Source organism: Onychostruthus taczanowskii, unplaced genomic scaffold (assembly GCF_017590055.1).
Source record: "Onychostruthus taczanowskii isolate IOZ18803 unplaced genomic scaffold, ASM1759005v1 scaffold509, whole genome shotgun sequence".
Lineage (NCBI taxonomy): Eukaryota > Metazoa > Chordata > Aves > Passeriformes > Passeridae > Onychostruthus > Onychostruthus taczanowskii.
The window spans coordinates 2357-26627 of NW_024502669.1; the positions used below are offsets into that span (position 1 = coordinate 2357).

General features: G+C 49.2%; 2 protein-coding genes across 2 annotated transcripts; one reads left to right on the forward strand and one right to left on the reverse strand.

Annotated features, from left to right (window-relative positions):
* Positions 1 to 595: 595 nt before the first annotated feature.
* On the reverse strand, positions 596 to 8552 carry LOC121342058 (the record flags this gene model as incomplete). The annotated part of the gene is made up of 4 exons (XM_041416138.1): positions 8506 to 8552; positions 7796 to 8095; positions 3984 to 4283; positions 596 to 651 (listed from the first exon to the last, which is right to left on the reverse strand). Coding segments are annotated over exons 1-4 (699 nt in total), but the record flags the coding sequence as incomplete, so codon positions are not given.
* A 9126-nt stretch (positions 8553 to 17678) lies between these two features.
* LOC121342056 (trypsin-like) lies at positions 17679 to 20745 on the forward strand. The gene is made up of 5 exons (XM_041416137.1): positions 17679 to 17718; positions 18426 to 18594; positions 19197 to 19450; positions 20063 to 20199; positions 20596 to 20745. Exons 1-5 carry the CDS (start codon positions 17679 to 17681, stop codon positions 20743 to 20745), a joined length of 750 nt encoding a protein of 249 aa, XP_041272071.1.
* The last annotated feature ends 3526 nt before the right edge of the window (positions 20746 to 24271 follow it).

The window sequence follows — 24271 nt, forward strand, 5'->3', positions numbered from 1 at the left end:
TGTCACAGGGCTGTTGGCTGTCCAGGAACGGTGGGGAATGACACCTGCAGGCAGTCCTGAGGTGCTTGTACTCTGCTCCTCTGGCTTCCTGCTGTGTGTGAGCGTGGGTGTGCAAGAGTAGGTGGGACTTCAGTAGCTGGCATAGTTCAGAGCTGTCACGGAGCAGGATGGGGCTGTGTGGCAGCCTGAGCGTGTGCACGGGAATGCACAAATGGCAGAAACTGATGGGAAGAGAGGGAGATCTCAGGAATCCATGTTTGTGTCTGTGTCCAACTGTTTGTCTCCTCCCTAGCCTCCCTCACACTCACAGACTGCCACCCCAGGAAGCTGCAAAGTGGAGTCTCTGCTTCTCCCAATCAGGCCTGATGTGTTGACCAGGTATGGGAAAAGATGCTGACCTGCCAAGCTGGTGTCTCTTAGAGCCTGGCAGAGAACAGTTCTGTAGCTGTTCTTCTATAACTTGAAAAGGGCATCTCAAGGAGAGAACAGGCTGCCTTTACTTCTGCACTGGGATTATCCTTTTGTAGACACTTCAATTCAGAGAGATGTCTGAGGAGAAGGATGTGCCCCACAGAATGTGCTGCTCCACACTGACCTTCTCCATGCCAGAGAAGAACACACGCTCTTCTTGCCTCTTTATTGCAGCACTCTCTGCAAAAGAGCACCAGGACACAAATGGACAAAGCTGGAGAAAAACATGTCCTCTGCTCTGCACACAGCCTTGGTCACCTGCCCAAGGCAGTGGGAAATCCCTGTAGGCAGGAAGAGACACTCGTAGTTTGTGTGCACTGAGTTTGGGCCCAGAGGAGTGACAGACTCGGCACATCCGTGCTGTGCTGTGTGCACGGCAGTGTGAGGCTGGCCCACACAGGACAGCAAGGGATCCGACAGCTCAGGATTCTGAAGGGCTTTGCAGTGAAGATGTTCCTCTGTGTCCTGTCAGCAGAGGAGAGCAGCAATGCCTCCAGATCCTCCCAAATCCTCTGCTGCAGGTCTGAGTGTGTCACATTCTGTATGTGCTGGGTTTCCAGAGGAATGAAGGAATGATGAATCTGATTCCATGTTAGTAGAAGGCTAATTTATTATTTTATGATACTGCATTATATTAAAGAATACTTAAAATATATTATACTAAACTATACTAAAAAATACAGAAAGTATACTTACAGAAGAACGCAAAGATACTAAAGAACAACTCATGACTCTCCAGAGCCCCGACACAGCTTGACCCTGAATGACCAATAAGTCAAAACAATTCACATGAAACCAATGAAACAACCACATATCGGATAAACAATGTCCAAACACATTCCGAAGCAGCACAACACTGGAGAAGCAAATGAGATAATATTATTTTCCTTTTCCTCTGCACCTTCTCAGCTTCCCAGGAGCAAAATTCTGGGCAAAGAGATTTTTCCAGAAAATATGACTGCCACATCACATTGCATTCATTTCCCAAAGCTGCCTAGAGAAGATTCAGCAAAGACCCCAGAGTCCTCCAAAGAAGTGGGAGAAATATGCAAAGGGATTAGGCTACTTTGTAGAAACCCCAAATCCTCCCACCACCAGCAGCACTCCAGCAGAGAGGAGGCTGTGCCTGATGTGTCCATGCAAAGAGTCTCCAATTCCCAGGGGTGAGCAGAGGGCAGGGCAGTGCATGGGGAGCCTTGCAGAGGACAGTCTATTTGAGGAGTGAGTGATGTTGAACAGGCACGGCTGCTGTGTGGGGCCCTGTGTTCAGGTCCTGGGAAGCTTGGACATTAGAATGGGAATCTGCAGGGTGGGAAGCACCTGGAGTGCCCTGTGCAGGCCTGTGCTGTGCGCGGCTGTGTGTTATGCAGGAGAGAATCATGGCATGGGCCAGCTCAGAAGGGACATCAGGGGGTCACTGCTCCAACCTCCCTGCTCAAGCAGAGTCATCCCAGAGCACCTGGCACACGATTGTCTCCAGTTGGTTCTCGAATATCTCCAGAGAGAGAGGTTCCACAACTTCTTTGGGCAATCTGCTCCAGGGCACGGTCTTCAACACTGCAAAGTTCTTATCTCACATTCAGGTGGAACTTTCATCTCAAGGCAGACCTGGCCCAGCCCCCTCAGCCTTTGTTCACTAAAGAGCTGCTCCACTCTACTAATCATCTTTCATCTCCTGTCCTGGACATTCTCCAGAAGATCCATCACTCTTTTGCACCAAGGAGCCCTGAACGGGACACAGCACTCCAGATTCCCCTCACCAGGGCTGAGTGGAGCCTCACCTCCCTTGCCCTGCTGGCAATGCTCTTCCTATTGCACCCCAGGAGACCATTGGCTTCTTGGCCACCAGGACAGACTGCTGGCTCATGGGGAGCTTCTTGTCCTCCAGGACCCCCAGGTTCTTCTCTGAAGAGCTGCTTCCCAGCTGGTCAGTGCTTCCCTGTGCTGCTGCATGGGGCATTTCCTCCCCAGTTGTGGAACCCTGCATTTGCCCTGGCTGAATTTCAGAAGGTTCCTCTGTGCCCGTCCCTCCAACCTGTCAAGTTCCCTCTGAAGGGCGGCACAGCCTTCTTGGGTACTGGAAACTCCTCCTAACTTGGTGATATCAGGGAGCTTGATAAGGAGACTCTCTAGCCCTTCATCTGAGTCACTGATGAACAGAATGATGTAACCTGGGAGAAATTTCTCTTATCTGCTCAGTTTGCTAGCATAACCTGTAATTTTTGTAGTATGTTTGCTGAAGATAAACTGTATGTGGATGTAGGACTGGAAGGCAGGTGGATCCTGAAATAAATGGGCAGGAAATCTTTCTCTTTTTTAATGCCTTTATTAAAGAGAATTCAGCTCAGGTGGGGAGAAGTAGACGGGTTGCGCCCACGCCGCAGCTGTCCCCAAGAGTGGCATGGAGGAGGAGGGTGATGCAGCTTTGTCCGCTGGTCTGCAGACAGAGCTGGGCACTGCGTCCTCATGGGAGATTAGCAGATTCTTACTTTTTGGTCCAACACTTCGGGTCCCCTCCTTAGTGAACATCCTTTCAGGTCAGGGTGAGAAGCAAAAAGGATTCATGCAGGCACTGGACTTCGTGCCCATCCTTAGACATCACCTAGGTCCCCTAATTCTATATTGGCTCGTTGTTTTTAGGGGTTTTCCTGGAAAACGGGAAGATTTGGAGCAGTGCATTTCTCATCTGCATACGTGGTCTCAGGCCACTCCTATTTTCCTGATGCTGCCATGTCCAGGTGTTGCTCCCGGGCAAGCATCAGGAGGACAATGGCTATATCGCCAACCATTGACGGGCAAGTGAAGAAGAACTCTTAACAATGAAGCTAACTTAACAGCAATTGGTCTAAAAGCTTTTAGCTCTGTAACCTTAAACAAAAATAGATAACTTTTTATTCATAACAGATTCTACCCCAGTCATCACTCTACATGGAGCAGTTAGGGATCCACATAATACTTTACCTGAGTAAGCACAGGCTTGCGCTCTGCTGTTCATATTCCTTGGCCACAGAACAACCACAGACAAGGCGTTGTAACACAGGAGCATGTGGGCAGCTCCCACATGGTACTGGCTACTTCCTACACCTGCCAGGCCTTGCCTTCATCTGCAGGTGCACCAAGAACTTCCCACACAAGTACTTCTTTGCCATTTTACAAATGAGCAAACCAACAGTGAGAAGTAGGAGCAGGGTTGACTGGAGTTAAGTAAGAGGAATACAATGGAGGGCAGATTGAAGATAGAATGGAGAAGGTGGGGAAGGGAAGAGCGATAGAGGAGAAAAAGGGCTGAAAGAAGGAAGTGTAGTGCCAATAAGACTTAAATGGAGAGGGAAGCCTGAAGTGGCAAGGAGAGAAGGCAGGAAATATAAATTGTCAGCATTTGGGAAGAGGAAAGAAAGGCAAATAAGCAGAGCAGATAATGAGTGAGAAAGCTCGTGCAGCACCCACAAGGTGGAAAGCAGCTCCTGTTTGTGCAGGGACAAGTTTGTGCTCAGCTCTCTCAGCACTCTCACCACTGTGATCACCCTCAGCACAGTAGTATGTGCCAGAGTCATTGAGAAAGGCATGTTCAATTGAGAGGGTGATACTGTCTCCTTTTATATTGCTGCTCTTGAAATGGCTCTCAAAACTCTTCTCCACAACTGAGGTACCACGTTCTAATGCAGAAACCAGTAGGGTGAGACTGGAATTCTTCTCTGAAGGCAGCACGAACCAGTACATAGCAGTACTGGTGGATTTCTTCTCAGAACATTCAAGATTCACGGACTGGCCTTCTTTTATCACCATGTCTGGAGACTGTTCCAGGGCTAACCCTGGAAAGGAAAAGTAGAAGCAGTGAGAAGGAAAAAATGAGAAAAATCTCAACTAGGCACTGTGGGTTGATATGGAAAGGGTGAGAAGAAATAGGGTAGACAAGGTACCAGTGCAAGGAATGAGACAGCACTGCTGATCATCAGGTGAATTTCCAATCTCTCCTCAGTAGGCAAGATGCATTCCTGAGCAGTTTGCATCCAAAACCAGGAACCATCTATGGGCTGCACAAAGTTTGACAAATAGAGGGCCATTGGAGAAGATTTCAGGGATTCCTGGCCGTCACAATATCTGTCTTTCCCAGACCTGGCTGGCTCAGTCCCTGCATGGCCACCCCATGTCCCACCCAGCTGTGTGACCCAGCTTTGTGACAAGCCACATGGCTGTTGGCTGTGCAGGAACGGTGGGGAATGACACCTGCAGGCAGTCCTGAGGTGCTTGTACTCTGCTCCTCTGGCTTCCTGCTGTGTGTGAGCGTGGGTGTGCAAGAGTAGGTGGGACTTCAGTAGCTGGCATAGTTCAGAGCTGTCACGGAGCAGGATGGGGCTGTGTGGCAGCCTGAGCGTGTGCACAGGAATGCACAAATGGCAGAAACTGATGGGAAGAGAGGGAGATCTCAGGAATCCATGTTTGTGTCTGTGTCCAACTGTTTGTCTCCTCCTTTGCCTGCCTCACACTCACAGACTCCCAACCCTGCAAGCTGCAGTGTGGAATCCCTGCTTTTCCCAGTCAGGCTTGACATGTTGTCCTGGTCTGGGAAAAGCTGCTGACCTGCCAAGCTGGTGTCTCTTGGAGCCTGGCAGAGAACAGTTCTGTAGCTGTTCTTCTGTACCATATCCAAAGGGGCATCTCAAGGAGAGAACAGGCTGCCTTTGCTTCTGCACTGGGACTGCCCCTTGAGAGACTGCACCTCGCAGAGATTTCTGAAGAGAAGGATGTGCCCCACAGGATGTGCTGCTCCACACTGACCTTCTCCATGCCAGGGAAGAACACACGCTCTTCTTGCCTGTTTATTGTGGCACTCTCTGCAAAAGAGCACCAGGACACAAATGGACAAAGCTGGAGAAAAACATGTCCTCTGCTGCGCTGCACACAGCCTTGGTCACCTGCCCAAGGCAGTGGGAAATCCCTGTAGGCAGGAGGAGACACTCGTAGTTTGTGTGCACTGAGTTTGGGCCCTGAGGAGTGACAGACTCGGCACATCCGTGCTGTGCTGTGTGCACGGCAGTGTGAGGCTGGCCCACACAGGACAGCAAGGGATCCGACAGCTCAGGATTCTGAAGGGCTTTGCAGTGAAGATGTTCCTCTGTGTCCTGTCAGCAGAGGAGAGCAGCAATGCCTCCAGATCCTCCCAAATCCTCTGCTGCATGTCTGAGTGTGTAACATTGGATTCATTTCCCAAAGCTGCCCAGAGAAGATTCGGCGAAGACCCCAGATTCCTCTAAAGAAGTGGGAGAAAAATGCAATGAGATTGGGCTACTTTGTAGAAACCCCAAATCCTCCCACCACCAGCAGCACTCCAGCAGAGAGGAGGCTGTGCCTGATGTGTCCATGCAAAGGGTCTCCAATGCCCAGGGATGAGCAGAGGGCAGGGCAGTGCATGGGGAGCCTTGCAGAGGACAGTCTATTTGAGGAGTGAGTGATGTTGAACAGGCATGGCTGCTGTGTGGGGCCCTGTGTTTAGGTCCTGGGAAGCTTGGACATTAGCATGGGAATCTGCAGGGTGGGAAGCACCTGGAGTGCCCTGTGCAGGCCTGTGCTGTGCGCGGCTGTGTGTTATGCAGGAGAGAATCATGGCATGGGCTGTTGTGTTGCGGGGTTCGTTTGGTGTGTTCTGTTGCCCCCTAGGGCTGTGGTGGTTCGGTCCTGGGATCCCCCTTCCCCCTCCCCTGGAACCTCTCCCTCTGAGAGTGTCAATTCGTTCTCTCCTCCCCTGTTTCCCTGGTTGCCTTCTGTCAATCCCTCCCCGGGTTCCTGTCCGTCGCCCACTGTCTCCTTCCCATGTTCCGGAGGGTTCTCCTTTCTTCGGTGGGTGATTGGATCGGGAGCGGGGGTCCCTCCCTGTCGCATTCCCTGCTGGCTGGCCGGCGTGTTTCTCACGGGTTTGTTCACTCCCCGGTTCGCCCTCGTTGGTCGGTGTGTCGTGTTCCCGCCCCCTTTGTGGGCTGCTGTTTCCCTGACTCGTGGTCCCTGCTCGGCTGGTGCACCTGGAGTTAATAAAGGCTCTGGATTTTACCCCCGAGGAGGGTCCCTCTTCTTCTCAAGGCAGAACAGCCTCATCTCCTTCAGCCGTTGTTCACTAAAGAGCTGCTCCACTCTATTAACTGCCTTTCTCATCCACTGGACCTGCTCCTCGAGCTCCATGTGTCTTTTGCACAAAGGAGCCCAGAACGGGACACAACACTCCAGATTTGCCTCACCTCCCTCGCCCTGCTGGCAATGCTCTTCCTAATGCACCCCAGGACACCATTGGCTTCTTGGCACCCTGGACAAACTAGTGCCTTATGGGGAGCTTCTTGTGCACCAGCACCCCCAGGTCCTTCTCTGAAGAGCTGCTTCCCAGCTGGGCAGTGCTTCCCTGTGCTCCGGCATGGGGCAATTCCTCCCCACGTGCAGGACCCTGCATTTGCCTTGGCTGAATTTCAGAAGGTTCCCCTGTGCCCATTCCTTCAACCTGTCAAGGCCCATCTGAAGGGCTGCACAGCCCTCTCGAGTATGGGAAACTCCTCCACCCTTGGTGTTCTCAGGGAACTTGATAAAGAGACGCTCTAGCCCTTCATCTGTGTCACTGATATTTAGAACACGGCAACCTGTGAGAAATTTCTCTTATATGCACAGCTTGCTAATGTAACCTGTAACTTTTATAGTGTGTTTACTGAAGATAAACTTATGCGGATCAAGGGCTGGAAGGCAGCTTGATCCTGCCCCAGACACCACTCTACGTGGAGCAGTTAGGGATCCACATAACACTTTCCCTGAGTGAGCACAGGCTTGTGCTCTGCTGTTCATATTCCTTGGCCACAGAACAACCACAGACAAGGCGTTGTAACAGAGGAGCATGTGGGCAGCTCCCACATGTTACTGGGTGCTTCCTGCACCTGCCAGTCCTTGCCTTCATCTGCAGGTGCACCAACAACTTCCCACAAAACACTTATTTGCCATTTGACAGTGAGAAGTATGTGCAGGGTTGACTGGAGCTAAGTAAGAGGAGTACAATGGAGTGCAAATTAAAGACAGAAAGGAGAAGGTGGGGAAGGAAAGGGAGACAGAGAGGAGACAAAGGGCTGACAGAAAGAAGTGTTGTGCAAATAAGAGCTAAATGCAGAGGGAGGCCTGGAATGGAAGGGAGACAAAGATGGACAAATAAACTATCAGCATCTGAGAAGGAGAGGAAGGCAAGGCCAGGAAGCAGAGCAGCTAATGAGTGATAAGCCACGTGCAGCACCCACAATGTGGAAAGCAGCTCCTGTATGTGCAGGGAAAAGTTTGTGCTCAGCTCTCTCAGCACTCTCACCACTGTGATCACTCTCAGCACAGTAGTATGTGCCAGAGTCATTGAGAAAGGCATGTTCAATTGAGAGGCTGATACTGTCTCCTTTTATATTGCTGCTCTTGAAATGGTTCTCATAACCCTTCTCCACCGCTGCATTAGCACCTTCAATTGCGTAAACCACCCGGGTCAGACTGGAATTCTTCTCTGAAGGCAGCATGAACCAGTACATAGCTGTGTTGGAGGATTTCTTCTTGGAACAGTCCAGATTCACGGACTGGCCTTCTTTTATCACCATGTCTGGAGATTGTTCCAAGGCTAACACTGGAAAGGATAATTAGGAGCAGTCATGAGAAAGAAAAATTGGGAAAATCTCAGCTAAGCACTGTGGGTTGGTAGGGAAAGGGTGAGATGACATAGGGCTGCCAAGGGACCAGTTCAAGACATGGGACAGCACTGCTGATCAGCAGGTGAATTTCCAATCTCTCCTCAATAGGCAAGATGCATTCCTGGGCAGTTTGATTCCAAAACCAGAAATCATCTACATACTACACAAAGATTGACAAATAGACAGACATTACAGAAGATTCAGGGTTTCCTTCCTCCCACATTCACTGCTTATCGTCAATGCAGAAAGCTCTGCAGAATGAAGCAGTGCCAGGAAGTGGCTAGACAGCTGGGAGAGCAGCAGTGGGATCAGTGGAGGTGCTCAGGGCTGCGTTGGGTTCACTTACCCAGAGGGGCCAGCACGGCCACAAAGAAACAGCAGGGAAGCATGGGGGGAAAGCCCCTACCCTCTCAGCAAGCTGCCTCTTGTAGCTGCCCAAAGGTATGTGGAGAGGGAGCCGTGAGTGAGGGTGAGACATCTCGGGGTGGGGCTGGCCAAGAAATGAGAGAAGGCATTGGCTGGCTGGGAGCCATGGGGAATGACAGAGACATTGTGTGTCATTGTCCCCTCTGCCCTGAGAATTGGCCTCTACGAGGACATTTGCTTTCCTGGCAGGACTGAGCTTGTCCTGCAGTGGGCTGTGGAGGCTGCTCCTAGGATTTAGCCCATGAGAGCACTGGGCTCTAGAAAGCAGCTGTACAGAGCAATTGCATTCACTGCAGCTCTGCCAGGGACACCTCGGTGCTGCTCTGCTCACAGGCTGAGGAGACCCAGGCCACTGCAGCCTCTCCACGGCACCCTCAGATGATTCTGCACTGCAGGAAATCCACGTGTCCTCTGCTGCATGGGACAAAATCTGCATGGGATAGCTGGGGAACCCGATGAGCACAGGGATAAACAACCTCTGGGACAATGGCAAGGGGTGGATGGGACACATGGAAGGAGTGACAGGCCATTCTGACTAAGCGTGGTGGCAGCAGAATTCCCTTCTCCTTCCTGTGCTTAGAGCTCTGCCTGACAATAGGGAAGAAGAGAGAAGTGGAAATGGGTGAGGATCCCTGGTGGATCTTCTGTCTCATAACGCTGGGAATGGGAGGGCTCGTGAGGTGTCACCAAATTAAGTGTTTCATTGAAGGAAAAATTTTAATGGAAGTCCTGATGAAATGTGTATGCAAGCGCTAAGCAGGAGACAGGATCACCCTGTGGAGACTGTGGCACTGAGCTGTGTTCTGAATTCACTATGGGAATAATGGTGTTATTAGAGTTGTAGTTCTAGCTAAGCACTGCTTACCCCAAATCCAGGACTTTACATTGTCTCATGCTCTGCCAGAGAACAGGTGCACAAGCAGCTGGGAAGGAGCATTTCTGAGAGAGCTGACCGAAACTGCCCAAAAGCATATTTCCTCCCAGTGAACCTCAATTTCAGTTTGGAAACTGTGGGTAGCTGGCCAGCTGCTGCCTGTTACTGCTCAGGGATGGGCTGGGCACCAGGTCAATGGGTGCTGAGTGACAATATTGTGTATCCCATGGATTTACTTGACTTTTATTTCTCTCTCTTTTCCTTGTTATTTACTCCTGTTATTGCCCTGTTTGGATATCAACCTGTCAGTTCTACCCTTTTTCCCATCCCACCATCGGAAGGGGGTAGTGAGGTAGCAGCCGGTGACTGACGGGGCTTTACCCACAACCACTTGAGCACCAGGCAGCATCTCTGTGTCCCCCCAACTATGGCATGAGCTGCAGCGCCCCTGACCAAGCCTCTGCTTCTCACTGTAGCAAGGAATTTCCAGCTTCTGTTCTTGATGGATTATTAAAATTTAGGTGAGCATTCCCCTGGACCTTTGCTCTCTGTTTCAAACTGGAGATAAAGAGGAATAAGCAAGTTAGGGCAGCCCTCGTGTCTTGCATCAAGCGGCAGGAGATGTAGTGGGCCAGACAAGATGCTCAGAAACACCAACAACCCCTGTGGTAAATTCCCCTCGGACTTCTTCCTCCTGGTCCTTGTCCTGGTCACCAGGGACATTCTGTGGCTCACCAGGGCAGTCTCTTCCTTTGGGCAGGGACAATTCTCAAAAATCTGAGTGTTCAGGTGACTGGGTATTGGTGTACCTTGGGCTGTGTGTTGAATTCCAGGGGGCCAATGGGGCTAATGATCTGTGGGCTTTGTCTTTCCAGCTGGTGGAGAGGGAAAGTGCTGTGTGAACTTTTCCACATCCTGATTCCCAAGCCATGAAATGCTGTAACAGATTTCAAGGAAGGAGAGATTGATGAGAAGAGGGAAAAGGAAATAGGAAGGGACTAGGTATGAGAGAACAGAGAAGAATGGTCAAGGGGACAGATAGAAAGATATGAAAGAAGGAAAGTGAGAAGCAGGCTTGGAATGGGGCTGAATGAGGTGAGACAGCGATGACAAGAAGAAACAAGAATCCGAAGGTGATTCGGAGATGGGAAAAAACAGAAAAACAGCTAGAGACCAAGCTAAAGACAGATAGATGAACAGATAGATGGATAGACAGACACTCATACAGTGTTTTTCCTGAAGAGCTGGTGGGCATCTAAGAAAAGGGGCTTCTCTCAAACACAGGGCTCAGTGTGTGAGGGTGGCAGATCCCTGTTTGCTGGAAAAGGTTTGTGACATGCTGCTTCAGCCATTGAGTCACTGTGGATCTTGTTCAGCACAGAAATATGTGCCTGTGTCATTGAGTAGGGCATGCTCTATCTTCACAGATAAATGGTTGTTCCTAGTCCCATTGCTCTGGAAGCGATTTTTGAATTCCTTCTCAATATCTGCTTTGCCACCTTCCACTGAATATACAACCAGCTGCATTCTGGCATCCTTCTCCTTGGGTAACTTGTACCAGTACATGTATATGAAATCTTTTCCTGATGCAGAACATTCCAGAGTCACGGTGTCTCCCACCCAGACAACTGAATCTGGTGATTGCTCAAGGGCCCAGCCTGGAAAGACAGGAGATGAAAGGTGAGAAGTGACATGCATTGAAGAGGACAAAACTACACATCCTTGAAATATGTTAAGGGATGGAATGCCACCAAGACATCAGAAAGCTATGGGACGGTGCCCTGCTTCTCTGAAAAAGGCACATGGGATCAAAAATCCCAAAACAAACCAACTTCAAATGCAACAGTGAATCTCTTTTGAGAAAAATTCAATTGCCGGCGACGATGCAGAGGGAGAAGGCACGGAGGCAGCTCCTGCAGCTCCCGGGGACAGCAGCACAGCTGCGGGTCGTGGCGCAGGGTATCCATTGCTGTTGATCGCATTGCCGGGCAACATGGGCGAATCTGCGGGAGGTGGTGATGCCACGAATGGGACGCTGGCAAAGTCTGCCAGAGATGGTGGGGCTGCCCCAGGAGGTGGCGGGGCCGCGGGTACCGGCGCCTCACGCGGGGCTGGCCGGGGTTGGGCCGGATCCCCATCCCCCAGAGAGAAAGAGCCGGGGGGAGGAAAGCGGTTCCGTTGCGCACGCTCCAGGTGCACAGAGAAAGACCCTTGTTCAGCCGTGGGCAATGCGGGGGGGTAACCAGCAGTTCGTCCTCTTCGATGGGTTCCTCTCCTGCCATGTCTGGTGGGAAGGGCGCACGGCTGCGACAGTCAGCCACAAACGCCACCACAGCCTCTCTTCACTTCAAAACATGGAAGAGGGCTGAGAACGCCAGATAAATTTTCGGCAGTCCAAGACCCCGGCCAAATACCCACTCAAAAACAGACTCCGTGAAATCCCAAATATCTAAATCGAGGGAGTGTATCAAATCTGTAAAAAATCCATGGAATTTTGTCCATTTGAAAAACTCATAAAAATTGTTATGAATAAAAAGTTATCTATTTTTTTAAGGTTGCAGAGTTAAAACTGGTTGGACCAGTTGCTGTTAAGTTAGCTTCATTGTTAAGAGTTCTTCTTCAGTTGCCTGTTAATGGTTGGTGATTAGCCATTGTCCCCCTGGTGCTTACCAGGGGGAGACACTGGGACCTGGCAGCAGGAGGGCATGGGAGTGGCATCAGAGCTAGTATGCAGATGAGAAATGCATTGCACTAAATCTTACAATTTTCCAGGAAAACCCTTAAAAACAACGAGCCAACATAGAATTAGGGGACCTAGGTGATGTCTAAGGATGGGCGCATAGTCCAGTGCCTGCTTGGATCCTTTTTGCCTCTCACCCTAAAGATGTTAACTAGGGAGAGGACCCGAAGTGTTGGACCGAAAAGCAGGAATCTGCTAATCTCTTGTGAGGGCGCAGTCCCCAGCTCTGCCTGCAAACCAGCGGACAAAGCTGCATCACCCTCCTCCTTCGTGCCACTCCTGGGAACAGCGGCTGCATGGGCGTGACCCGTCGATTTCTCCCCACCTGAGCTGATTCTCTTTAATAAAGGCATTAAAAAGGAGAAAGATCTCCTGCCCATTTATTTAAAAAATGTCTCCCCAACATATTCTGTCCTCGCGCTTCCACCTTTGCCAGAGGTTAATAACTTTCTCATCTGATGCAGAAAATGGAACCCGAGTTACCTGAGATTCCACAGGTATCTTTTCCCAGATTTCAAACACCATCCTGCAAAGGGTAGTATTTAGGAAGGGAAGAGTTAACAGTACCTTGAGACAGTGTCCTTGACGGATCAGCTGTGCAGCTCTGCTGCTCTGCGGTCTCTGGACACAATGTCCGGGAAACTTCAAAAGGCTCTTCTGTCTGCAGCCATGGCTATGAACGCTGCCCATCTTCAGGGTCCTGGTTCTTCAGGTCACTCCTGGGGTGACCATCAATGCACGTGCTCGGTGGTAACCAGATGTTGTGTCTGGTGCCCATTGTGTGGAGACATGAGTCTGGACTCCATGTTTTAAGAAGGCTGGTTTATTATGTTATGATATATATTACATTAAAATTCTACATTAAAACTATACTAAAAGAAAAGCGCAAGTGTCACAGGAGCTATGATCCAGATTGTTGGCTGTGAGCTTTAGCGGTAGCCTAGGAAGAGGTCAGGAGTCTCCTCTTGCTGATTTAAGCAAGTAGCTTAGGGAACCTCAGAGATCATGTTCTGTTGCTGTCGTGTTCCATTTTGTTTAAATGGTATGCCCTGTCTCACCCCTCCAAAATATATGGTATATTCTAAGCCTGTGGTCCTGCCCTGAACCATCATGTACCTGTAATCCCATTGGCCCAAGTCTGACTCCGCACCCACTTCAATCTCCCTCTTAAGCTGTGCTATGAAATCAGTCGCTCTCTTAGCCCTTCCTCTCTCTCAGCCTCTTCCTCCCCTCTTGCCCGTTCCCTCCCCCAAGCTCCCCCTCCTTCCCCCTTCCCCCCTTCTCCCTCAGTTACCATGCTGTTCCCGGGGATGGAACCCCCAATAAACCCTCATCTAATCAGCACCCTCAGAAGCCGTGTGGAGTCTCCTTGCCTGCCTGCTGCTGCCAGCCAACTCATAGCCTACGGGCCCCTCTGGGGACATCCATGGGGTGCCCCCACCGCAAAACGAAACGCAACATGTTGCAGTTCGAATTCATTTTATTGCTTCCTTTTTAAGTGGTTTGTTCTGTTGTACCCCCATGTTCTCCCTGAGTTGGTTTATCCCTGGGTTTATCCCTGCCCTCAAAGCTGTCCCTCATACCATTCCCCACCTCTTGTTCCCGCTCTTTTCCTGCCTGTCAAGGCAACCCAGCCCCTTTTGTTCCAGAACCTTCTCTGCCACTTTAACCTTCGGCCAATCCCTGACTGCAACACCCTTTTGGAATTCCTCTACTCCTCGAAGCCCCATTGGCCCATGTGACCCATCCTTTCCACCCTCCTATCCCACTTGGACTTAGACACTTGATGTAATCCCCTCGCTCATCCCCTGAGGATTTTATTTATGTTTCAGACAGGAATTTCTTCTTCTAAAGAAAGAAAGAAAGGAGGGTATCAGAGGGTGTTCTAATTTCAGCTGTAATTCAGAGGGGTCTGTTCATCCTCCAAAGTTGTCATGGAAAGACCTGAAGGGCTGCTCTGAGACTGCTTGCTGGATGAGCTCTGAATCATGAGTCAGAAACACCATTTGCCTTCATTTGACATCAGTTCGCCCCATGAGCAGAACAATATGGAATTCTGGGCTTTATGGGAGCCTCTAGAAGGGGTGTCAGAGAGAATGAGAGGGGCTTGGGTGAGGTATGTTCACTAGATACCTGTTGTCAAAGACTGAGGAACAAACACCATTTGCCTTCATTTGACATCAGTTCGCCCCATGAGCAGAACAATATGGAATTCTGGGCTTTATGGGAGCCTCTAGAAGGGGTGTCAGAGAGAATGAGAGGGGCTTGGGTGAGGTATGTTCACTAGATACCTGTTGTCAAAGACTGAGGAACGCAAGTGTCACAGGAGCTATGATCCAGATTGTTGGCTGTGAGCTTTAGCGGTAGCCTAGGAAGAGGTCAGGAGTCTCCTCTGCTGATTTAAGCAAGTAGCTTAGGGAACCTCAGAGATCATGTTCTGTTGCTGTCGTGTTCCATTTTGTTTAAATGGTATGCCCTGTCTCACCCCTCCAAAATATATGGTATATTCTAAGCCTGTGGTCCTGCCCTGAACCATCATGTACCTGTAATCCCATTGGCCCAAGTCTGACTCCGCACCCACTTCAATCTCCCTCTTAAGCTGTGCTATGAAATCAGTCGCTCTCTTAGCCCTTCCTCTCTCTCAGCCTCTTCCTCCCCTCTTGCCCGTTCCCTCCCCCAAGCTCCCCCTCCTTCCCCCTTCCCCCCTTCTCCCTCAGTTACCATGCTGTTCCCGGGGATGGAACCCCCAATAAACCCTCATCTAATCAGCACCCTCAGAAGCCGTGTGGAGTCTCCTTGCCTGCCTGCTGCTGCCAGCCAACTCATAGCCTACGGGCCCCTCTGGGGACATCCATGGGGTGCCCCCACCGCAAAACGAAACGCAACATGTTGCAGTTCGAATTCATTTTATTGCTTCCTTTTTAAGTGGTTTGTTCTGTTGTACCCCCATGTTCTCCCTGAGTTGGTTTATCCCTGGGTTTATCCCTGCCCTCAAAGCTGTCCCTCATACCATTCCCCACCTCTTGTTCCCGCTCTTTTCCTGCCTGTCAAGGCAACCCAGCCCCTTTTGTTCCAGAACCTTCTCTGCCACTTTAACCTTCGGCCAATCCCTGACTGCAACACCCTTTTGGAATTCCTCTACTCCTCGAAGCCCCATTGGCCCATGTGACCCATCCTTTCCACCCTCCTATCCCACTTGGACTTAGACACTTGATGTAATCCCCTCGCTCATCCCCTGAGGATTTTCCCTATTGGTTCTCTGTTTGTATCTGCCCCCTGACTTGTATCTGTATAAAACCCCTTGCACAGGCGTGCCCTGGGCTCTTCGTTTCTGATCTCTTTACTTGTGCAGCCTCAAGGTGGACAGCCTCCTCCTTTCTCTTCTGCCTGGTCCCTGTCATGGCTTGTGTCTGGCACCATACCGCAAGTGGCTCTAAAGGCTCTGCCTCTGATAAATCCCCATACCGAGGCAGTTCCCCACTCCTGGCATGGTGCTGGAATTCTAAGAGCTAGCCCAGGCTCCGGTAGCCATGGCAATGTTCTTCTGGGGGATTATCAGCCAGCCCTATATGATGCACTTCAATTTGTTAAGAATAATTTATATGTCACCAAGTCCCTAAAATTCTCACAAGCCACTGTGAGAAACGATTGCCATTTCTCTCTCCCTGACCAGGCTGGCATCTTCATATATTTGTTAAAGATCAGAGATGATTAAATAAATAACAAAGAAAAACCAAAAAAAAGTACCAAGACAAAGGCAGGTATGGTCAAGCTTCCTGATTCAAGTGCTCACTTGCTAATTCACCTAAAATTTCTGTGCCCATTAAACTGAATGAAAAACCCCATGAAAGGAAGGAAAGTGAAGCAATCATAGTCTAAGTGTTACCTTACAGGATATGAAAGCTATAGATCAGGAAAAATATTGTTCTAAAACCTGGGTCTGCTTCTATACCAGTGGCATGTTTTGCACAAAGAAAACAGAAATCCACAGATCAAATGAAACCCTCTAGTAAACTGGATTTTTCTTGCTCCACTTAGTTATGACCAGATTGGACAGCTTTGGTAATTTTTGACCCTCTTAGTCCTATTATGGACATTTTGCTTTCCCACAGGAAGCTTCTAATCCTTCCTTCTTTCACAGGATACAACATGCTTGTAAGAAAGCTGTGCACTAATACCAGTTTAAAAGCCAATAGAATTCATGCACCACCTTGGAGGAGGCCCTGGCCTTGGACTTGTACTTCAACATGAAGAAAAATTTCCCTCTGGACAGTGACACTGTGCATATCACTCCTCCAGGACCCAAAAAAATTAATCAAGAAATGGAGAGGAAGAGTATTCCTTTATAGAGCCTCAAGCTGTTCCAGCATCTCCACACTTATGCCTTCTCTTTAATGTCTCTGGAGAGAATCCTGTGTCTTTCAGGAGCTGACATGATAAAGTTGGCAGCTGCTTGGAGAATGAACGTGATTATTCAGCAAAGCATTAAGCTTTAGTAAACTTTGCGTCATGACAGAAATCCCCACTCCTGCAGTGCGGGGTTTCAGAAGACCTCACTATTTGTGTTCACAATATCATTGCTCGTCTACATTACACTCATAAACATCAGCATTGTACTGAAATTCTTGTGTGGCAAAAATGAGTCTGTAGAACATTCCAAAGATGAATAAAAGCATGGTTTGGTACTTGGGCAGATATTTTAATACAGGTTAGCAGTGAGAAATTAAAAAAGGGAGATGCTGAGCATTCCCACATTTGAACTATTTAACTTGGGAAGCAGTGGGGGGTACAGGATCGTTTCTCTATGCTCCCTTTTGAAATTACAGTGGAGGAATTTGATTTAGAAAAACACTATATTGCATATGATGAAAACACACATTATTCAAGTAAAGGAATTTGCTAAAATAAATTTAACAAAGTTAACCAATAGTTTTAACTAAGTTTTTGGGGTTTTTTCCAAAAAAAAAAACTAAAATAAATTTAACAAAGTTAACCATAGGGTTTGCTGGAGTTTTTGGAGTTTTTTTCCCAAAAAAATGCAATGTATCTCTCTGTCCACTCTCTAAAATATGCAACTTTGGGTAAAAACATGCATTTTTAAGAATGATACCATCAGCACAGAGAAATCTGAAGGAGGTTTGAGGGTTGTTATTCTTGTTCTACAGGTGCTGTGTATAAGAATGAGACAGACAAACAACTACACATCTTCCAAAGCCAAAAGGTATTTTTAGATTGAAGGCTACCTTACAGAATAATTAAAATAGCTCTCTATCTTAGCAGAGGTTTATGATTAACGTGTATGACATTTGCACATTCTACCAATGCCTGCTAATACCCACATTTGGATCTTCAAATTTTCCACTGTGTGCTTTTTGTCTGGAGAAAACCTTGGACTAGAGATAAGACCATCACCAAAAACGTATTTCTAGCAGCTCCCACATCAACTCAACCAGTCTGGGTTTGAGGTTGACTCAGGACCATGAAGTGCCTGCTGTTCCTCACCTTTATTGGGGTGGCTGGTGAGTATATTTTTTATTTCTATTTCTTTCATTTAATAGGAAATTGATTTTCTAAATCAAAACTGCAAGGTAGCCTGTTGTGGGAAAGTCAAGACCAGTTTTGACATGCACAAGTCAGAGCCCTGCAGCTTCCATCTTCTGTCCACTCATAATGCCTTGTGCCACAAGCTGGGAATGAACACCTTCATAGGGGTTCCCAACCCAGCTATGGAGTTGTGGCCACAGCTTCAGAAAAAGGCTGCCTTCTCCTTCAGGACTGAGGAGTGCATAGGGAATAGTTCTGGACCAAGAAGTCCTAAGGCAGCTGCAAAATTTTGGACCCTCGGTGGGTGTTCCAAGAAAATATCACTGCACAGTAGTTTTTACTTTTTCCCTCAGTCAGCCCTTGACTGTTTCAGTAGACAGGATCCAGGGAAAGACACACACATGATCTGATCCAAGAAGAACATTTCTGTGTCCCTGTGTTCCCTCAGGGAGTAGCCAGCAGGGCTTTAGTTGCAGATACGTGAGGCACCAGTGTAAGTCTGATCCCCTTCTTTGAGGGTGCAGCAAATGCAGGTGCCTTAGACCTGCCCACCAGCGCTGCCCTGAGTGTCCACAGAAGGGGAGCCTACAAGTGAGGGGCTTCAGACAGGCAGGCACAGGGCAGATTGCAGGCCACATTCCCTTAGGCCAGCTGTTGACACATGGCACTTCTTGTCTCCCAGTTGCCTTCCCCACCTTTGCTGAAGATGATGATGACAAGATTGTGGGAGGCTACACCTGTGCAAAGAACTCTGTGCCCTATCAGGTGTCCCTGAATTCTGGATATCACTTCTGTGGAGGTTCCCTCATCAGCAGCCAGTGGGTCGTGTCGGCTGCTCACTGCTACAAATCGTGAGTGGAAAAATTACATCCTTCTATAAACTACTTCTGTCTTCCAGTTCACTTCTAGCAGGAATTCTGAGCTGTGAGATAGAAACATGTAAGTGCCTCCATTCTCGCCGGAGACAGCCAAGGGATGGGTGGATCATTCAGGAAGCCAGGCTGAGGCATCCTGAGGGCTTTTCCACTTCTGCAAATGTTCCTGTGAAGGCAGAGCATTTTCTGAAATAACAATGGGATAATCAAGCAGAGAGGTCTGGGCTGTGATTTCTTACCAGTTGCATGAATCTTGCTAAGGCATTCTTCCTGGAGAACAGGAAGAGGATTGAGGTCAGACTGGAGCTGTTTGCCTCGTCTCAGAATATTTGTATCTAGTGCTGCTCTGTGTTCAGCTGCTGTCATGTGTTTACAAACCTGCAGAAATTCACCACCCATGCTTGGAGTGGGTTAAAGTCTCAGTGTGGATCCCCAGGGCTCCCTGCAGGACAAGAAAGATCCCTTGCCCCAGAAGGCTTCTGTGGCAGTGATGTTGGAGCAAGTGCACTCAGTGACAGGGAGGTTTCTCTCAACCTGCCCATAGCAGTAAAGGACACACTGTGCCTTGTGTTTTCCAGTCGCATCCAAGTGCAGCTCGGGAAACACAACCTGGAGCTCACCGAATCCACACAGCAGTTCATCAACTCTGCTAAAGTCATCCGCCACTCTGGCTACAGCTCCTACACCCTGGACAATGACATCATGCTCATCAAGCTGGCCACCCCAGCCAAGCTCAGCAATGCTGTCCAAACCATTCCTCTGCCTACCAGCTGCGTGGCCGCCGGCACCACCTGCCTGATCTCCGGCTGGGGCAACACTCTCAGCAGTGGCTGTGAGTACTCTGGGGGAATGTACAGAGCCTTGGGGGCCCAGGACAGTCTCTAAGACCTGGCCATTAGCCCCCAACAGGACAGGCTAAAACACAGGGAAGTGCTGTGGGACAGCTTTTTTGAGTGACGCGTCAGTGTAGGGACTGCAGAGTTAATGTCAACAGAGTTGTCCGTTCTCTGAGAATAAGGGTGAAGTCTGGGGCTGTGGATCTTGAATTCCTACCAGAGATCTCTGTTCTCTCACACCGATGGTCAGAAATGTGCATGGTGAGAGGTGTCTATTCCACTGATGACATCTAAACCTGCACCAGAGGAGAGGATGGTTTTCCTGGGGCTCAGCTTTCTTCCAGTGTAGGTATCACAAGAGAGGTCCACTCTTGCCAATTGATGAACTTCCAGGTACCAGAAAAGGTGGCTGCAGTGCAGAATGGTTGGCCCATGGGTAGAATTTGTTCCATCTCTCCAGCAGGGACCCATGCTGTGCTTGCTGTTGACAGGAAGCAGGATGGCTGCTAGAACGTGGTGTCCAGCATTTGCTTTGCTGCTAACATCTTCTCCGAGCTCTGGAAAGGACTCAGCAATGCCATCAACCATCTCTCCCTTTTTCTTTGCAGCTAACTACCCAGACCAGCTGCAGTGCCTGAACGCTCCGGTCCTCTCTGCCCAGCAGTGCTCTGATGCCTACCCTGGGCAAATTACCAAGAACATGATGTGTGTAGGATACGTGGAGGGAGGAAAAGACTCCTGCCAGGTAACTCATCAGCCTCTCCTTTCCCAGTCATTTCTCTCCTGCCTTTTCCCAGCTGAAGAGGCCTTCACATTACACAGTCAGCTGTACTCACTGCACTGGTAAATCTGAGTTTTTGAATGACAGCAGAGCCCTTGGGCACACATATCCTGAAGGTTTGCCAAGTACCGCATCCGGCAAAAACAGGCAGCTGACTCATCTCTAGCTGTGGTGCCCTTGGAGCTCAAGTCAGGCATGGTAGCATCAGGTGGAGAGTGTGAATCAGGAACAGCCTTTGTAGAACTTTTGTGCAGAGTACCCCCGGCAGGGCTTCCTGCAGAGTCAGTGATCTCAGGGATCTCTGGCTCCTTGCTGAGGCTGATGCCATTTGCTGAATATCCATACCTTTTGTGTGCACAGGGAGATTCCGGCGGTCCCGTGGCCTGCAATGGAGAGCTCCAGGGCATTGTCTCCTGGGGTTATGGCTGTGCCCAGAAGGGTCATCCTGGAGTTTACACCAAGGTTTGCAACTACGTCTCCTGGATCCAGTCCACCATCGCCGCCAACTGAGACGCTGGTTTGGTGTGACCTGCATTTTCTCATCATCATTTCTGTTCTTTTGGGTCTGGACAAGCAAAAATTATGAGAAATTAATAAAGACTTTCAGGCACCCCTACTTTGTGCACTGTTTCTTTGTGCACATAGATGGTGTAGGCCACAAAGAAGGAAGTATTTAACATTTTCAGTGCCTGTAGAACTGGAAGCATCTTGGAAAACTTTGCAGACGCATTTTTAAATCTTCCAGTCAGTTATTTTCACTTGTTTCTGAAACCTTTCATTTATGACAGTTACTCTCCATTTCTCACTTTGAAGAGCCCATTTCAGGCTTCTGCCTCCTCCTTCTGTAGCTCTCTAGTCCATTCTCTCTGGAGATGGTTGCTTGCTTGTAGACGCGAGGGCTGCCCTGATTCACCTGCACTTCATTACCCTCAATGCAAAGGACAGTGCAGAGGGTCAGAGGAATCTTATCCTCACCTAAATTTTCATAATCCATCAAGAATAGAAGCTGGAAATTCCTTGCTGGACTGTGAAACACAGGCTTGGTCAGGGGAGCTGCAGATCATGCCATTGCTGTAGGGACATAGAGATGCTGTCTGGTGCTCAGGTTCTTGTGGTAAAAGCCTTGTCAGCCAGGGGTGTTACAGGCACTCCCTCACTACCCTCTTCCCCTGGTGGGATGGGAAAAGGGTAGAAATGAGGATGAGATCCAAACAGAGCAATAATACCAGAAAATTACAAGGAAGAGAGAAACAAAATTCAAGTAAATCCATGGGATACACAATACTGTTAGTCAGCATGCAGTGACCTGTTGCCCAGCCTGTCCCTGAGCCATGACAGGCAGCACATGGCCAGCTACCCACAGTTTCCATACTAAACGTCATGTTGAATGGGAGGAAATCTCCTTTTAGCCAGTTTGGGTCAGATCTTTCAAAGATGCTCCTTTCCAACTGAATGTGTACCTGTTCTCTGGCAGACCATGGGACACTGTAAAGTCCTGCATTTAGGGTAAGCAGTGCTCAACTAGAACTAAAACTCTGTTATCACCATTATTCCCATAGTGAATTCAGAAGATTCCCAAGAAGAAAAGAAGGTCAGCGGAAAGGAAGGAGGGAAGTGAGGAGGGAAGGCAGAAAAACTGCAGGAAGAAAGGACATAGCTGGGAGGGAAGTGGGAACACAAGCCAGAAAGGGAGGAAGGCGAGGAAGAAAGCAAGAGAGAAGGAAGGACGATAAAAAAGCAAAAATCTATGAAAGAATGAACACTAAAGGGAAGACAGGAAATTAAAGTAGCAGGAGGGCAGAAAGAAAGGCTCAGGAAGTGATGGTAGGCATGAGTATCTGCTGCTGCCTGGGGCTCTTTGCCTACAGTCCTGGGATAATGGGAAGATTGGATTACATTATAAACATCAGAGGGCTAGGCCACAGGATAGAGGTGTAACATGGGGTCCCAGCTGCAGAGCTGTGTGCCCATTCCCTTTCAGACCGGTGGGGCCAAGGATCAGTTTGCCTTGTACTTCCAGTTTGTGGAGAAGGAAAGGGATGTATGAACTGTTCCACATCCTCATTCTCAAACCATGAGTTGACATAGCAGACAGAAAGGAAGGAGAGATGGATGGGGAATAGAATAGGGAATACGAAAAGAATAGGTATAACAGGAGAGAAAGGACAGGGGAACAAACAGAAACATGTGGAAGGAGGAAAGTGAGAAGCAGTCTGTAAATGGCAGAAAAATTAGTGGAGACAGTGAGGTCAAGAAGAAACAGTGAAACACTCAATTGGGTGACACCCCACGAGCCTTCTCCTTCCTAGCGTTATGAGACAGAAGTTCCACCAGGGATCCTCACCCATTTCCACTTGTTTCTCCTTCACCATTCTCAGGCAGAGCTCTAGGCACAGGAAAGATGAGGGAAATGTGCTGCCACCACACTTAGTCAGAATGGCCTATTGCTCCTTCTCTGTGTTCCATTCACCCCTTGCCACTGGCCCAGATGCTGTTTATCCCTGTGCTCATCAGGTTCCCCAGCTATCCCATGCAGATTTTGTCCCATGCAGCAGAGGACACGTGGATTTCCTTCAGAGCAGAATCACCTGAGAGTGCCGTGGAGAGGCTGCAGTGGCCTGGGTCTCCTCAGCCTGTGAGCAGAGCAGCACCGAGGTGTCCCTGGCAGAGCTGCAGTGAATGCAATTGCTCTGTACAGCTGCTTTCTAGAGCCCAGTGCCCTCACGGGCTGAATCCCAGGGCCAGCCTCCACAGCCCACTGCAGGACAAGCTCAGTCCTGCCAGGAAAGCAAATGTCCTTGTAGAGGCCAATTCTCAGGGCAGAGGGGAACAATGACACAGACTGTCTCTGTCCCTGAGCAATCGCCAATGCCTTCTCTCATTTCTTGGCCAGCCCCACCCCGAGATGTCTCACCCTCACTCACGGCTCCCTCTCCACATACCTTTGGGCAGCTACAAGAGGCAGCTTGCTGAGAGGGTAGGGGCTTTCCCCCCCATGCTTCCCTGCTGTTTCTTTGTGGCCGTGCTGGCCCCTCTGGGTAAGTGAACCCAACGCAGCCCTGAGCACCTCCACTGATCCCAGTGCTACTCTCCCAGCTGTCTAGCCACTTCCTGGCACAGCTTCATTCTGCAGAGCTTTCTGCATGGCAGATAAGCAGTTATTGTGACGGCCAGGAATCCCTGAAATCTTCTCCAATGGCCCTCTATTTGTCAATCTTTGTGCAGCCCATAGATGGTTCCTGATTTTGAAATCAAACTGCCCAGGAATGCATCTTGCCTACTGAGGAGAGATTGGAAATTCTCCTGCTGATCTGCAGTGCTGTCCCATGCCTTGCACTGTTCCCTTGTCTGCCCTAATTCTTCTCACCCTTTCCCTAACAACCCAGAGTGTCTAATTGAGATTTTCCCAATTTTTTCCAACTCACCGCTTCTACTTTTCCTTTCCAGTCTTAGCCCTGGAACAGTCTCCAGACATGGTGATAAAAGAAGGCCAGTCTGTGAATCTGGAATGTTCCGAGAAGAAATCCTCCAACACAGCTATGTACTGGTTTATTCTATCTTCAGAGAAGAATTCCAGTCTGACCCAACTGGCTTCTGCAATACAGCTTGGTACCTCAGCTGTGGAGAAGGGTTTTGAGAGCCATTTCAAGAGCAGCAATATAAAAGGAGACAGTATCAGCCTCTCAATAGAACATGCCTTTCTCAATGACTCTGGCACATACAACTGTGCTGAGGGTGATCACAGTGGTGAGAGTGCTGAGAGAGCTGAGCACAAACTTGTCCTGCACATACAGGAGCTGCTTTCCACTTGTGGGTGCTGCACAAGACTTCTTACTCATTAGCTCCTCTGTTTCCTGGCCTTGCCTTCTTCCTCGCCTCAGATGCTGACAGTTTATCTGTCCATCATTGTCTCCTTGTCACTCCAGGCCTCTCTCTGTATCTAACTCTCACTTGCACTACAATTCCTTCTGTCAGCCCTTCTTCTCCTCTGTGTCTGCCATCCGTTCCCCACCTTCTTCTTTTTGTCTTTAATCTG